This window comes from Pleurodeles waltl, chromosome 5 (assembly GCF_031143425.1).
Source record: "Pleurodeles waltl isolate 20211129_DDA chromosome 5, aPleWal1.hap1.20221129, whole genome shotgun sequence".
In the NCBI taxonomy this organism is placed as follows: Eukaryota; Metazoa; Chordata; class Amphibia; order Caudata; family Salamandridae; genus Pleurodeles; species Pleurodeles waltl.
The window spans coordinates 1,799,123,116-1,799,139,263 of record NC_090444.1 but is presented as its reverse complement, the minus strand read 5'-3'; the positions used below and the strand labels follow the sequence as shown (position 1 = coordinate 1,799,139,263).

Here is a 16,148-nt window from a genome sequence, read left to right as displayed (position 1 = left end):
TTCTTAAAATAAACTAGAAAATAAATTTTTCTATATAAAAACATAATGGCCTGGAATTGTCTTTGAGTGTGTGTTCCTCATTTATTGCCTGTGTGTGTACAATAAATGCTTAACACTACCCTCTGGTAAGCCTACTGCTCGACCACACTACCACAAAATAGAGCATTAGAATTATCTCTTTTTGCCACTATCTTACCTCTAAGGGGAACCCTTGGACTCTGTGCACACTATTTCTTACTTTGAAATAGTGTATACAGAACCAACTTCCTACAAAAGGCGTTCACCGAAAACACCACCACCATGTGATATTGCAGCAAGCAGGGTGGGGTGGGTTTGAGGAACCTACGATCCAGAGACTCTTTGCCCATGGACATGGCTGGAACATAAGGACATATTTTTGGTGGTTAAACAGCTAGTGGACTCAGCTTGCGATATATAGCAGATCATGAATGGCATATTGATCTGGAAGTGGTGCAAAGTCTGTTCTGAGATTGGGAAGAGCCTAGGTCAGGTTTGTTCACCACCAGCAAGAACACCTAATGGCAGCAGTTCTGCACGCTGAAGATTTCCAGGTGGCTCTCCGTGAAGATGCATTTTGTCTCGAGTAGAGCTCAGGACTCCTATACACTTTTCATACAATACCACTCCAGTCCAGAATTCTCAAGAAGATTAAGAACATCTGGGCTACCATTTTAGTGGCTCTGCAGTGGGCACAGAGAGTATGGTATTCCCAAACTCCTAAGCATGAGCATCTTTCCTCTAGTCTGGGTGCCCATTTGGAAGGATCTTCTGTTGCCGAAACAGGGCGCAGGGTACTGCATCCAAACCCATCCATTCTCCACCTACATGTGTGGAGATTTAGCTGCAACAGTTGAGGGTGTTTGATCTCCCTCCTGAAGTATGCACTGTTTTCTTCCAAAGCTATTTATACCTGCTGATGGGACAGGTTTGTGGCTTGTTGTGCATTAGAATCAGTTGATTTCTATGTGCACCCTTGTCTGAAGTTCTCCGTTTCGTTCTATCCCTGGCCCGGCGAGGCTTTGCTTTAGGCAAAGTGAAAGGATAGCTGTCCCCCATTGATGAACTCAAAGTCCATACGAGACCATGAGGCAAAACTCTGTTGCTAAGCACTGGAAGACTCTGCAGCAGACAGGTCCAAGTTGAAGGGACAATCCTGGTCTCGTTTCTGTTCTAGAAGTCACAGGTGTTGATCCCATTGTCCATCGTCGTTGAACTTCAAGTTTTCCGTTAAGTTGAAGAACAAACATAAAAAATACAAGCAGGGCTCAGACCCTTCACTTCACTCACATACTCGTGAGAAGGCATTGCCATGTCAGTCAGTCTTGCTTCTGAAATCGGTCGACGTCAGAGCCCATCCCGCAACTTGTCCCAGCACAACTTGAGTGTCTGAGACTAGACTATCTTTGACACCAAGGTAGATGGAAGAGTTCCATGAGGGCATGCTCCCACTCTTTGGATCAATGCCAACTCCCTCTGGTGCGCTTCATAACCAGCTGGATTCTTTTATTAATGAATTTATAGTCCGGGTCACAGAACAGGGATAACAGGAGGGCCAGTGAGGAATCTGCAGTAAGGTAACGTCTCTACAAGAAAGAGAAATACTGAAGGTTAATAATTTGTTCTCTAGAGACTCATGCAGCATTGATGGTGTGGCACTCCATGCATACAACGCTTTGACAACACTTTTGGCATTGAGAAACTGTAGGAGAGCAATAATACAACTGTATCAGTCCTTTGTATGGAAGACTAAAGTGTCTGTGACTACAGGATACCTGGACTACAAATTTGAATAAAGATCTAACGGACTGTGAGTTACCCATGTACAATTTTCAGAAATGTTGGATTTACACTGACACAATATAACACATTGCACTAATCTTTGGCTTAGTTGCCTTCACAAAATATTTCTGTCTGTGCCAAACACGCCCCTTGGTTAACACACAGGGAACACTTGCTTGGTTCATATGCTCACAGATTGGCCCCAGGGAGGCAAGCATGCCTTAAGTCCAGCAGATTATTTAGTAATGTGCATGTGAGTCTAATGGTCCTCCCATTTGATGACTCTGGCCTATTCCGAGATGAAGCTGACTCAGCCCTAGAGAGAATCAAGGAAGAAAGGGATACTGCCTGTCACTGAGATTGCAGTCCCTTAGCCTGAGATTACAGGAAGTACAGCAAGCTGTGAGGCACCTCAAAAGTATTTGTCTTTCCCCAGAGTCAGGGTGCTATGCGCTTGATGGCTGTCTTCCTCTTGGCATTTTGTTGTCCACTGACTTGTTGAGGTGACAACGTTTGTTGAAGTCCTATCGAGCTCTACAGAAGTCCAGTCGCCAGTGGGCTACCTGTTGCCCTGTACAGCAGTTTCCTTCTTTTAGCGGTAACTTGCCTTCTGGGCCACTCAGTTACACCTCGACGACTCTCTCGAGAGTCCACCAAATTTGGTACAGCTTTGGAGCATCTGGGCTTCATACTTCAGGCTGCATCCGGACGAGGAGAGATGTTCTGAAGACCTCTGCTACCAATTCGCCAGGCAGTCTACCTCAGCTTTTGGGACCCAGTGCTGTGAACAGAAGGCCAGCCAACTGACCCTTGGAGTCTCTTGCTTCTGGCTGGGCTCAGGAGTTGGCTTCTCTACAAGAAGGACACAGCAGGCATAGTTCATTCCTTTTCTATCCGAAGGTGCAGCAGGTGATGTCCAACTTTCATGCAGCTTTCCTCCGCCAGATCCTTTGTACATCAGAATAGTTCTTCTTCTGTTGTGTTCTCCAGTCCACAAGCTCTGGGTGTCAGGTATGCCCTTTTTTTGCTCAGAGAGTGCTATCAGGGGAGGTTGCGATCACTAACCAATGGGCTTCCATGTCCTCTCCCTTCTGATGGCTACCTCCTCTGAAGTGTGTATCTACCTATCCCACAAGGCTCCATTTTGTCTACTTCCACCATGGCAGAACCCCTCTCACGGCATGCAGATCTCTCTAGCGAAACCCACAGCTGTGGAAATCAGTGGGGGCTACACGTCACTAAAAGCTGATTTGACAACACTTGTTCTCTCCCCGTCCTTAGCACTGGCTTGTCTACCTAAACAATAAAGCAGCCACTTTCCCAAATGTTTGGCACTTGCCTTTCAAAGGTGGCTTCTCCTTTGAAGCTCGTATCTTTGGGGAGCCCATCTGTTTGAGTCACTTCTTTCGTGGGTATGGATATCTATATTTTTCTATAGCTCTCTAATTTGTTTGATTGGAGACTTCAATATCTATAGTGGCCAGGTTAAAAAAAAAAAGTAGTAAGTCTGCAGTCATGGAAATAGCTCCTTGAATGGGTGCAAATTTAATAATTTATTGGAATTCACAAACATTGGCAGTAGTAGGCTTGGAAAACTGAGCCAGCCTCAGGTTTCAGGCATACTGCAGGCAATCAGACACCCAAAAATTGATGGGATGAATGAATGCTAATAGTCCAACCCGTGGCAATTGTTTGGGGTACCATTCCAACCCATTGTTTTTCGCCCACAGTGCCCCTCTAGGCAGAGGCCCACCTAATGCAAAACAGTACTGACCCTGTTCTTGATTTAAAAAAAAAAAATAGTCTATTCCGAACCTTGGTTTTCAAACCCCTCTACACTGCAGCCCACTGCTTTTAGTTGGGAAATTTGAGATTCCTATGCCCCCCTTCCAGATCTCACAGACTAAGCTATGCCACGGATGTGGCCCTGGTTTTTCCTGATGTACATAGGGATTAATGCTCCCAACTACCAACTGTTCTAAACAGGCACTAAATAGAAGAAGTAGAAAAGATGTGTGCCAGTGGAGGCAGGACGACGAGTATCAAGGGGTGTTGGTGTCTGCTTGTGCGCTCTCATTGTTGTAGGAAAGCTTCACCCTGGGCCTGGCTGGCTGAGCCATGTGTGATTTTCACACTGATAAAATCATGTCCAGTGTTCCTGCAACAGGGCTATCTGACCAACAACACTGGGCTGGTTGTAATTGGGTGCCGTGGTATGCCATCCTGGGAAACTGCTCTGCCCCAGTTGCAATCAGGGTCGCTATCTGTGAGGCAATGGAGTCCGAGCTGCAAGGTCCTAAAACCGAGGCAAAGAGATAGGAAGCTTCTAGAAGCTATTTTTTAAGTAACATAAATTTGTATGCTAAATTATTTCCTGATCATTAATATCTTAGGCTTTCCTTCATAAAATCTTATGAGACTATTGTAAGTTTCCACTGTAAGGACTGTAAAAGTATGGAAGAACAATTAGGTTTTTGAGTCTGGCTGAGAGTGCACATGTAGCACTTTAATTTAAAATGACTGGTGTAGAGGCCGAAGTGGTTCTTGCGCTATTTCCCATGTAACAGTATTTATTTTTGTATTTGCAGATGATGACTGTGTATGCATTAGTGATAACATTTCCAGTTCAGCTGGTAAGTGCATGTGCTATCTTACGGAAAAAGCATGGAAAGTAAATACTGCTAGAACAATAATTTGCTTGTGATTTTAAGTATTAAGTTTTAAAATCTATGCAGCTTTAGTGCAGTGTTGCTCGATAAATGGCCATCCACCAACATAAATTACATCAAAACATGAGGCCTTTACAAACCCTCAGGGGGCAAACCAGTGGAGGAATACAGAACAGAAAGTATACATTTAGAGCATGTTTCATATAACAATTCAGGGTTTCAAATGTAACTACAAGTGATCTGAAAAACTGTGAACCTTCATGCTGTGTGTGCCCAAAGATGCAAGTGGCACCTCTCTAATGACACCCAGTGACACGGAGAACTTTAAGTGGGTATGGTCAAGATGGAGAAGTTGAAGATTTCCTCTGCGCCCCTCCTCTTTACCTAAGTTACTGCTGTTATGCTTCTGAAAGCTTGCATACATTTGCTTTTCTCCATTGGGGTCTACTTGCTCAGCCTCTTATTTTTTATCCTCCTTCCTGCTCTCTGTGTTCCTTTTAACTTGTCACCTTCCAGTGAATGCAGTCTGAAGGCAGTTGTTAATGAGATGAGCTGGAAATAAGGTAACTGCACCTCACACTTTCCTATTTGAAGGTTTTACATTTCTATTTTTCTGAGTTGTCTTAATATTGGATGATAAGTTTACCTTCATATCTCGCATCTTCCTCAGGTAGCAGGGCTTCTTGTTCTCTGTGCTCTTTTCGTGCCCTGCGACATGTCATCTTGAGCCGAACCCTTCTTGTGTCTGTTGCATCTTTGAGTATTATTTTTGTGTGGCTACCTGCTCACTCAGCCCCTGGAATTAGCCGTGATGATACATTTTCATAGCAGTGCTCACTTTCTGACAGCTGGTTTTGTGGTCGTGATCTGATAGAGACTTCTACCCACTGATTCCTAACCTTAGAATATTCTCCAGGGGTCAGACTGGATTCTGAAATTTCGTGAACAATCCCCTTGCTCGTTGGTCGGCTTTGTGTGGCGTCATCCGCGCCTTAAATGACATGGACAGTGCCTATGTAGACGCCACCCCAGAGCGCTGACCTCAGTTCCTTCTTTTCCGTGCCATCGGATCTCGATTAAGCTCCCCTCTTTCTCTTTTTGACTGACTTTTTTCGACACTATTTGTAGATGACTAGTGTGCCTTTTTTCTATTTTTTCAGGGATGCCCTATAGGAAACCCACTGGATTCAAACCTTGTGAAGCATGTCATTGACAGATGTCGTTGACGGACCCCACTTGGTGTGTCTGTGGTGCCGGAGAAGGAGCTACAACTCCATGCTGTGTGTAAAGAGTGCAAGCCTATGAACTGAAAGGCCATCTGAAAGCAGGCCATTAAACTCTTGGTCGCTTGCCATGTAACTCCGTGCCACTCCTGGTCTTGTTTGCGCGGGAGATCTTGGGTCTGGTTCGGTCCTCGTCACTCTTCAAAACTTCTTCAGTTAAGTCCCATAAGAATAAGTCCAAGAAGTCAAAGCACTCTTTGACTTCTCCATGTCCCTCCCATTCTTTGGTCAACGCAAGAGAATGATGCCGCAAATCCCGACCTCACTTGCAGGTGGTTCCTGTGCAGCCAGCATTGGAAACTGGGTCCGCTCCACACTTCCCTAAAGTTCCTGGAGCCAGAGCAACCTCCTTCCAACTGTTGAGATTTTTGTAAGATCATGAGCCTCATTTTTAGGTGGGCTAGCCCCTCTGGAGCACCTTTGTGTCCCATAGGTTTGGGAAGATCTTCGACTGGGGCTCTGTCAGCGGGTCCACACTCCAGGCAGTCCTTTAGGATCTGTTAGTGGATCTATATTGGCCCTGCCTGCGACTTCCATGCCTTCTCCGGAGACCATTCCAGTGGCGTCGTTACTGGCGCCCCCAATGTGATTTCCGTCTCTGATATGGAGCCAGACCCGCATCTCACAACATTGCTTCCAGCGCCGACCAGTCCCACACTGCCTGAATTGAAGACAGAGCCCTATTTCACGGCTGGTTTCACTGAGGAACATGAATGGAGGAAGTCTTAGTATCTATATACCTATACTTACCCCTTAGCAGAGACCATAGCCAATGACAGCTGGATGTGGACTTTGCTGACATAAGTTGTCTGGATACCTCACCAGTCACTGGCCTCCACTCTCCTCCCACAGTGGCTGCAGATGAAGGGGCCTCTTTCACAATAGTGGTCTGGAGCGCAGCTGAAATCCTGGACCTACATCTACACATGGTTCAAGTCAAAACCAGTGCCATGGACAGCACCATGGCTCGCCACCATCGCCCTGCTCCTGGGAACCCAGCCTTTCTCTGCCATGACCCTATTCCTGGAAGCCTGGATGGTCCAGCATTCAACTTCCCGAATCAGTCCCAGGGCATTCCCTTTGACACCACTGGATAAGGAATCCAAGAGGCTGGATACCTTTTCTCTTCCGCCAGCCTGCCATTATGAACACTGCATGCTTATTGTGCTGTTATTACCATACTGTGTGGGATTGGACTGCGCTCGTGCTGCCTATGGTCGTGGATGAGGCTCGGGCTATACTCTGCGCCCATGGCTATACTCTCCCAATCTATTTCTGACAGGCGAGACGCAGCAAAGTTGACAATCAGATGTGGGTTGTTTATGACCGACTCACTGAGCAGAGCTGTTGCTTTCTCGTGGCGCTTCAACCTCACACCTGGTTGAGGAACACTGGCTTTTTGTGATGTCCAAGCCTCATTCATAGACATGCCCTCCCTTTGATGTCTTTGGAGACAAGAAGGATTCGACCTTGGGCATCCTGAATGACAGTAGGGCCACTGCTATGTCGTTGGGGTTCTCTGTGACCCCGCAATAGTCTCATTCCTCCTTACACCCATTCCACAGTTGTGTCCATTCCCCCATAGCCACCACGATGGGCAGGCTCAGTCGTTTCATGGCCATGGGCGCAGCTCCCACAAGCCACATGGAGCCCAAAGCCAGAGTTCTGGCCAAGCCGCTCCCCCAAACCCCCACCAGCCACACAGTCAGTCTCTTTAATTTGCCCTCAATCCAACGTGGATATCCAGTTGGCAGCAGAATCCGATACCATCTGAACAACTGGCTGGAGCTCACAACAGGTAAATGGGTGCTTCAGATTGTCCAACAGGGTTACTCCCTCCCCTTCCAACAAACCCCGGCACCACTTCTTCTGTCCCCAGATCATCTAACAGAGGACTACCTTGCACACTTGCTACAGGATGTGCTGGCCCTTCTGGCCAAAGGAGCAATTCACACTGTGCCAGCATCAGAAGTAGGTGGACGTTGATATTCCCGCTACATTCTGGTGCCAAAGAAGGATGTAGGCATCTGTCCTCTCTTTTGGTCTGACCAGTGCCCCTCGGTGTTCACCAAAGTCGTGGTGGAGCTTGCAGCACACCTGCAGAGGTCATGGTTTCCATTGTTCCCCTACCTTGATGATTGGCTGTTGAAGACAAATCACTCCTTTCATTGCTGCTGTTCTGAATACAGTGCAGTTTTGGTCCTATTCATCAGAGCAGTGAGCCCAGGATGTATGATTCCAGTGTTTCATCTTCTATCCTGGATTTCAGTGAGACTGACTCAGAGGCTGCTGGAACCTTATAATCTCCTGCATTGTATTGGTAAAAGATGCCAGTTGGCATATGAGGGCTTTGCAGTGGGACTGAAAGACACAGTGGGCAGAGCAGCAGGCAAATCTTTCCCGTCCAGATATCGGAGGGAACTAAAATGACTTGCAGTGGTCAATCACTGATCGCGATTAGGTCAATAGTAGACCCCTCTCTCTTCACCTCCCAGAACACACAGTAGTCACAGACACATCACTCTTGGGTTGAGGCAGCCTCTTGAGAGAGGTGGATATCAGAGCCCTCTGGTGGAATCCCAGCTCCACATCAATCTTTTGGAACTGAGAGCAATTTGATTTGCACTAAAAGCCTTTTTCCTTTCCATAAAGGAAAGGTGTTCACCGAAACCACTACCACCATGTGGTATTGCAACAAGCAGGGCGGGGTGAGTTCGAGGACCCTATGATCCAGAGACTCTGAGCCTATGGACATGGCTGAAACGTCAGGACATATTTTTGGTTGTTAAACATCTGGTGGACTCAGCTCTCGATATTTAGCAGATCATGAATGGCATATTCATCTGGAAGAGGTGCAAGGTCTGTCCCGAGATTGGGAAGAGCCTAGGTCAGGTTTGTTCGTCACCGCCGAGAACACCTAATGGCAGCAGTTCTGCACAGTGAAAGTTTCCAGGTGGCTCTCGCACAAAGATGCATTTCATCTTGAGTAGAGCTCAGGACTCTTATACACTTTTCAGACAATACTACTCTTGTTTTGAGTTCTCAAGAAGATTAAGAACAACTGGGCTAGTGGCTCCTCACTGGACACGGAGAGTATGGTTTTCTGAAACTCATGAGCATCTGCCCTTCAGTCAGGGTGCCCATCTGGAAGGATCTTCTGTTGCATAAACAGGGCAAACATGTCCACTCTCCACCTACATTTTTAGAGATTGAGCAGCAGCAGTTGAGAATGTTTGATCTCCCACCTGAAGTATGCACTGTTTTCTTCCAAAGCTATTTATACTTGCTGATGGGACAAATTTGTGGCTTGGTGTGCATTGGAATCAGTTGATCTCTATCTACACCCTTGTCTGAATTTCTGCTTTTCATTCTATCACTGGCCCGGCGAGGCTTTGCTTTGGGCATAGTGAAAAGATATCTGTCCCCCATTTCTGCCTCTCTACACCTATTGGATCAAAACTCCCTGTTGTGACCAGGTTCCGTAAAGGTTTGCAGCATATTTTTCCTCCCACGCCCTTCATAATGCCCCAGTGGGACTGGAATCAGAACTATCTTCCTTGTGTTGATAATATCTGCTAGGAGGGTTAGAGAGTTGCAGGCACTTTCAATTAATTCTCCCTACACTTCATTCTTATCAGACAAGCTGGTTCTTCGAACTTAAGCATCCTTTTTGCCAAAGGTGGTCACACCTTTTCATGTTAGGCAAAACATCACCCTGCCTACCTTTTATCCCCTCCTCATCCTTTCAAAGAAGACAAGAGACTTCTCCATCTCGACCCAAAAAGAGCATTATTTTTGTATGTTGATCATACCAAAGACTTTTGGGTTAACAATCAACTTGTATTTGCAGAAGCAAAGAAAGGGACGGCAATTCAGAAGAGAACCATCTCTTAATGGATCATCCTCTACATTAAAATGTGGTATACAGTGGCCAAGATACAGCCCCCCTGAGGGCTTAAGAGCTCACTCCACTAGAGCTACAGCTGTAACCACTGTTTTGGCTAGAAGGACACATTTGCCAAACACAACTGCCTCGACCGTCTGGTCCAGTGAAATGGGCACTTTGCCCCTTCAATCCTGCAAGTCTTCTTAGTTGAAACGTCTGCAGACCCACCTTTGAGGAGAGATTGCTTTCGTATCTATTCTAACATAAGGAATCTGCAGCTAGAAGTATCATCAAATTAACAAGATACTTAACTTCAGTAACGTTATGGTAGAGACATCTACTGCTAAACAAAGAGAGTACTGGGAGTATATCAACCCCACACAATCTCCCTTGAACCTATAACACAACGTGTGTGGGGGATACTAGGAGCAGGCCTCTCTGGCCTGTTCCAAAGGTGAGTAGGTCGCCGGCTAGGCGGTCTACTTTGTAGACATGGAAAATGGTAGTGACTTTCGAGTGTTCAGGGACGAGTGGGGGGAGTTCCCTTTACGGACTAGGTAGTCTCACACACATTATATTTTCATGCTTCATCATTTGACCAACTAGCCCCAGCCAGATAAGATGAAACCACCTGGGCAGAATCAACCTCGTTGTTAAAGGAACTCTGAGGGAGTGCTGACATTTTATCTTTCTGGATAAAACGGGAATCCAGTTGAAGAAAGAATTGATAATAAAATTACCTCACAAATCACCTATATTATACAATGCTCTAATGAAGGTGTTTGTTGGTAAGGTTAAAAACAATATGTGACAATCTTGAACATAATGGTTCAAGGTGTCTTACAGAATTCTATGACCAACATGTTTCTGCCATGTCTCCTATAGCCAAAAAACTGGTTTGGGGCATTCGTCAGGATCCTAAGCTAACTATGCTAGATCGTGAGCAAATGCATTAAAATGCACATTGGGCCTACCTGTTTGAAGTGTCTGAGGAAGGCCTAGAAGGGAGAACAAAGTGAATGAAATATCAAACTGTGGTGTATATGGTGCATGTGAGAACTCACTTCACATCACTGCACACTATCTAGCCACAGATCCTTACGCCAACTCTGCCTCTGCCATATCACATGTTCCTGCAAAACCTCCATTATCTTTGTGGTTCTGATTCCTGTCCTTTTCCAGAGCAGTGGGAATTGCAAGATGGTCATGGAATGGCTTGCTCCCCCTCACAATACAGATGATGCCTTGTTAATAGATTTACAGACTGCCAGTGGTCTTGACACCTCAGCTGAAATAGAGCTTGTCTCACCTCTTGGATCACCAACAGAAGAGAGTGCTTCGTTTGTGATGGTGGTTCAGAGGGCAACTGGGACACTAGAATTATTGCCCTTTACATTGAGACCAAAACAAATGTCCTAAGAAAGATCTTACAGCCTGGACCAGCTGCTACTGCTGAGCAGTTGTTTCCCTTTAATCATACCGTCATTGATATTTTGATGCCACTTGGTCAAAACCTTGTTCTTGCCTGCCTGTGAATAGGCAGTTGGTCAAGCATCACAAACTGGTGGTTGGTGATCTGAATTTTCTCACTGAGCACCCCACTCTAAAGAGCCTTATCATGCAGTCCTCGACCAGTAAGCTGAATCACATCTCTCTTGCAACTATCAGTTAATCAGTCAGTCAGTTTGTATAGCGTGACTAATCACCAAGACAGTATGCAGGCACTTGCAGGGTGGTGCGATAGGCTTAGTTGAATAGCCAGGTCTTGAGTGTTCTTCAGAATTCTGGTAGAGATGGGGAGGAACGGAGTTGCAGAGGAAGGTTGTTCCAAGCTTTCGCTGGGAGGTAGGAGTAGGAGCGTCCTCCGCTCGAGCTTCTGTTGATGTGGGCGAGTGATAAGATTGGTGCAGGGGTTGTGTTTCGTAATCTGAACTGGGAGGAGTTGAGTAGGTCGTTTTGCTCGAGATGTGTGGTGAGCGGTCTGTTGATGGCTTTCTCCACTACTTTGGCTGGGAAAGGGAGCAGGGTGCAGGGTCAGTAGTTCTTGAGTTTGCTGTGGTCTGCAGAGCTCCTGCAAAGGGGTGATGCCGTTCTCGGTGGCTTCGGAGTTGGAGAACTCTCTGACAATGTTGAAGAGTTACATGCTGTGATTGGAGTTTGAATCTGTGCGAGCAGCAATGACCTATTTCTTCTGCTCCTTTAGAAGCTGATTGTAGAGTGTTAGGGAGGTCTTGAAGGAGGTTCGGTCAGTGGTGTCCTTGGCAGTGCGCCAATTTCTTTTCTGCTGTTTGGAGATGCTTTTAGCGATTCTAAGTTCTTTGGTGTACCATCTGGCCTGTTTTTTGGGCCATATGTTGTTGCTGCCTTTGATGGAGGCGATGTTGTTGGAGTAGTTTGTGATCCATGAGTTGAGGTTCCTGACCCCCCTGGTCGAGGGATGTGGCGGGGTTGAGGTTGGAACCATTGAGGGCGTTGGTCCATTGGGTTTCTGTTATTTTGCCTCAGCTGTGGTGGGGGGCTCTCAGTTGAGAGTGGTGTGTGTGTGTGTGTGGTCTTAGGTGGTTGCTGGAGGTGAATATGGGATCCAGTGTGTGTCCTGCTGTGTGTGGATGGCCATGTATGAGTTAGGTGAGTCCTATGTTTATGCATTCGAGGAGGCTGGTAGTGTTGGCGTCACTGTAGTCATTGAGGTGGAATTTGAGGTCGCTGAGGAAAATGAATTTGGAGTCAATGGCGAGGGGTACGATGAAGTCAGTGATGGAGTTGCAGCAGCTGGGGTGCGGTCCCAGGGCCGGTAAGCGACTGGAACCGGAGGACCCCTGTTCTCCATAGGCGCCTATTTGTTTTGGGCACCTCTTTGACCTCTTCACCTGACCAGCCCAGAGCTGCTGGGGTAGTAACTTTGGGGTTGCCTTGAACCCCCAACGGTGGGCTGCCTATGCCTCCCCCAGGAACTGTTGATTTTTGCACTGTGTCCACTTTTAAAATAGCTTATTGCCATTTTTACAAAGACTGTATATGATATTGCTTTTATTCAAAGTTCCTAAAGTATGTAAGTGAAGTACCTTACATTTAAAGTGTTTACTGTAAATCCTGAACCTGTGGTTCTTAAAATAAACTAAGAAAATATATTTTTCAATATAAAAACCTATTGGCCTGGAGTAAGTCTTTGAGTGTGTGTTCCTCATTTATTGCCTGTGTGTGTACAACAAATGCTTAACACTACCCTCTGATAAGCCTACTGCTTGACCACACTACCTCAAAATAGAGTATTAGAATTATCTCTTTTTGCCACTATCTTACCTCGAAGAGGGACCCTTGGACTCTGTGAACACTATTTCTCACTTAGAAATAGTATATACAGAGCCAACGTCCTACAGGATGTTAAAAAATTGTCAATTTTAAAATATATTTCGCTAAAGTAGAAAGAAAGTGCTGTCAGTATTCTTATACATGATTTTTTGTGTTATCAGGTGATTGCCACAAAGCTGGTGACAAGGCAGAAACAAGTGCAGCTGTTGAGCAATGTGATGGTAAGTACATGCTCAGTATTGGGAAAATAAAGACTGCCAAATGTTGAACATTAGTAGGTTTTACTGGTTTCATTTAATATGAATTGTAGAGGTCATAATTGGCCACTTACTGATGAAACGAGATAGGCTTGTGAGCATGATAAGATTTTCCAAAGATGGGAAATTTTCCACTTTCCCAAGCAAACCATCTAATGAATATTCACTACTGTAGTTTCTTTATAAGAACCCTTTCTGAAGTACCAAACTGGATGCAGTGTTGGCAGACATCAGGACTGAGAGTCATGCAGATGAACCAGAAGTTGCACAACCGCTCCATATAATTAACCCATACGCCGGTGACATCACTTAATTTTTATCACTCCTCTACAGACGCAACATCCGAAGCTGAGAAGGATTTTTTCTTGGGGTTCAATGTCTGTGCTACTTTTTTGGGCCTGGAAATTCCTTTTTCCACCTAAATCTTTGGACTTTGATCTCTCTGGGTCTTGGCATCATCCTATGCAGGTTTCTGACTTCCACTCAGTTTGGCTGCTGTGTTTGGGTACAATGCCCAGTTCATCAAGGTGCAAAGTCTGCACACAAATGCACTCTGAAGCGATACACAAGCTTGAAGATAACTTGATTGTGGTATCTGTTTAAAAGTTGCGGTCACCTTGAAAATCTATACTCTACTCGCTTTCTCGCTCCCATCCAGTCAAAGATTTAATGATCACTTATCCTGTGCTGCAGTAATTCCACAGTTCAGCTTCTGCTAGGCAGATAGAAGTCCTTCAGTAGGTTACATTGACCATTTTTCTGAACCTACCCTGGTCTGCAACGTTTTTAGCCTCCACAGCACCCATTGCACATTTGATCAGCTCCTTTCTTTCACCTCTTTCTGCACCTAAGAACTAAGTTGTTTAGATGTGTTATAGTAGACTATACAAGAACTTTTAACTCTCTGCTTCCCATGATAGGGAGTGGAAATGTATAGAGAATTTAGGATTGCTTTTCCTATGGAAGTGTAATTGTGTGCTACCAATGCCACTTATGTGTTGGCAAGATATTTCCATAGATTGTGATAATCAGTAGCCCTGACAGACTGCTGGAGCAATAGTAGAAATGTTTGTGTGGGTTTCTTGAGCATCTTATGAATGCCTCTAAGCAGCTAATGCAGACACTACAGATGCTGACTCGCGTTACACTGAGCCCCAGCATTGTCCTGGGAAGTCAACCTAGTTAATGCATACACAAAGATTTGGAGCAGATATTTGGAAATGAATATTGGAGAAGCCCTTTAAGGTTCAGTGCCTTGTATAGGAAAGGGCAGACCAGTCACTGTGGAACATCAGACAGAACTGGGCCGCAGTGAGATCTTTGGGATTCACCTCACTTTTTAGATTGTTCCACTAGCGATACTTAATGTTCCTTGGGTTTAGCCACCAGTTTAGAGGTCAATATTAATAACAGTGGACACCCCAGCAGTTCAAAAGACTGCCAATTTAAGTCCTCATATTATTGGTAACAGGGTTTGCCAATAAACTTTGATGATGTGTCCAGTGACATGAATAGGTTGACTATTGTGCAGAGCACCGAGGAGGCTGCAATGAACGTCGTACAATTTGCCAGGACCTTGAGACTCGCTGATGTCTTGAGTCGCAGACATGAAACAGATTAGAATGAACTATTATTATATCAGAAGTCTCATGGATAGATAATGTGGAGTATTTTGCTTGTGGTGCCCCTTCTTAATCTTTCTAGAGATCCGGAGGAGAGGAACTAGAGGCACACACATGGAGGTCCAACAGGGGAGTGTTCTATGAAAGGGAAAAAGCTTGCCAAATTGTGAATGCTACAGCGTTTTACTTCAAAGTAGAAAATTCAATTAAATGGGACACCCCAGAAGCATTTTGACCTAGACTGGGGGAGGAGGGGGGGGGGGGCAGGCTTTGAAACGCTGTATATCTGATAGAGACTTCTAGTTGCAAATTCCTTACCTAAGAATTTCCCCCAGGCGTCAGATTGGATCCGGAGATTTTTCTTCGAGCAGTACCCTTGCACGTCAGTAGGTGGCATCGGTCGACTCCGCAGGTGTCGTGGTCACCGTGATGACATCGGGAGTAGTACATAGACGCCGCCCTCGCGCAGTGACGTCAGTTCTTTTCTTTCCGTGCCACGCACTGATCCAGAGATCTACCCTGGCTATTTTTTGGCAGCATTCTACCCTTTTGTCGAAGTTTTTTGTGTACAACTTTGGTGCGTCGAGATGTCCCCGAAGATCGGGTTCAAGCCTTGTGAGGACTCCCATCGGACGATGTCAGTGACGGATCTTCATTGCGTTTGTCTGTGGTGCCTCGAGCGCGACCTTGACCCGAAGTCGTGCTCCGAGTGTCGGGCCATGCACCTGAAAGCTTTGAGGGAGCGGTCCCTAAAGCTAATAGTGGCCCGGCACTCTGCTCCGTGTAGGTCCCGGTCTCGCTCAAGAGGAAGGTCTCAAGATCGGTCTCGGAGTCATCACCACTCGTCTTCTTCGAAGTCCTCGGGTCAAGGTAAGTAGTAGTCGAAGAAATCCCATCGCTCTCCGACTTCACCGCGTCGCTCAGCCGACGCGGGATGCGCGTCCACGCACTAAGCCTCCGTCTTCTGAGCCTGCGTCTGGATTGACTCCGCACTTCCCTGAGTTTCCCGGAGCCGGAGGGACCCCCCCCCCCCCCCCCCCCCCCCCCCCCCCCCGAACTGAAGGAGTTTTACGAGGCCATGCGCCTCATCTTTGGGCGGCCCGACCCCGGTACGGCGCCTTTGGGCCCAAAGGGTTCTGCTGAGGGGCCTTGGGGTTCCGCTGAGGGGCCTTCGCCTTCCGCGCCTGGTGGCTTCGGCCACCGAGGTCGCCTCTGGATCCGTGTGCGAATCCGCACCGATGACAGTCGTACCTTTGAGACCTTCCCCGGCGCTGAGTCGAATGTCGACGCTCCCGATATCGGTAGTGCCCACTATCGAT

The 16,148-nt window shown here is 46.4% G+C and overlaps 1 protein-coding gene across 2 annotated transcripts in view; it reads left to right on the top strand.

Annotated features, from left to right (window-relative positions):
* LOC138296807 (exportin-5-like) overlaps positions 1–16,148 on the top strand; it is a 1,394,731-nt gene that overhangs the window by 1,042,713 nt on the left and 335,870 nt on the right. For both annotated transcript variants that reach the window (XM_069236253.1, XM_069236252.1), the window contains 2 exons: positions 4,389–4,433; positions 13,112–13,171. In XM_069236253.1, the coding sequence (XP_069092354.1) occupies positions 4,389–4,433; positions 13,112–13,171 (105 nt within the window). The remainder of the gene's footprint in view (positions 1–4,388; positions 4,434–13,111; positions 13,172–16,148) is intronic.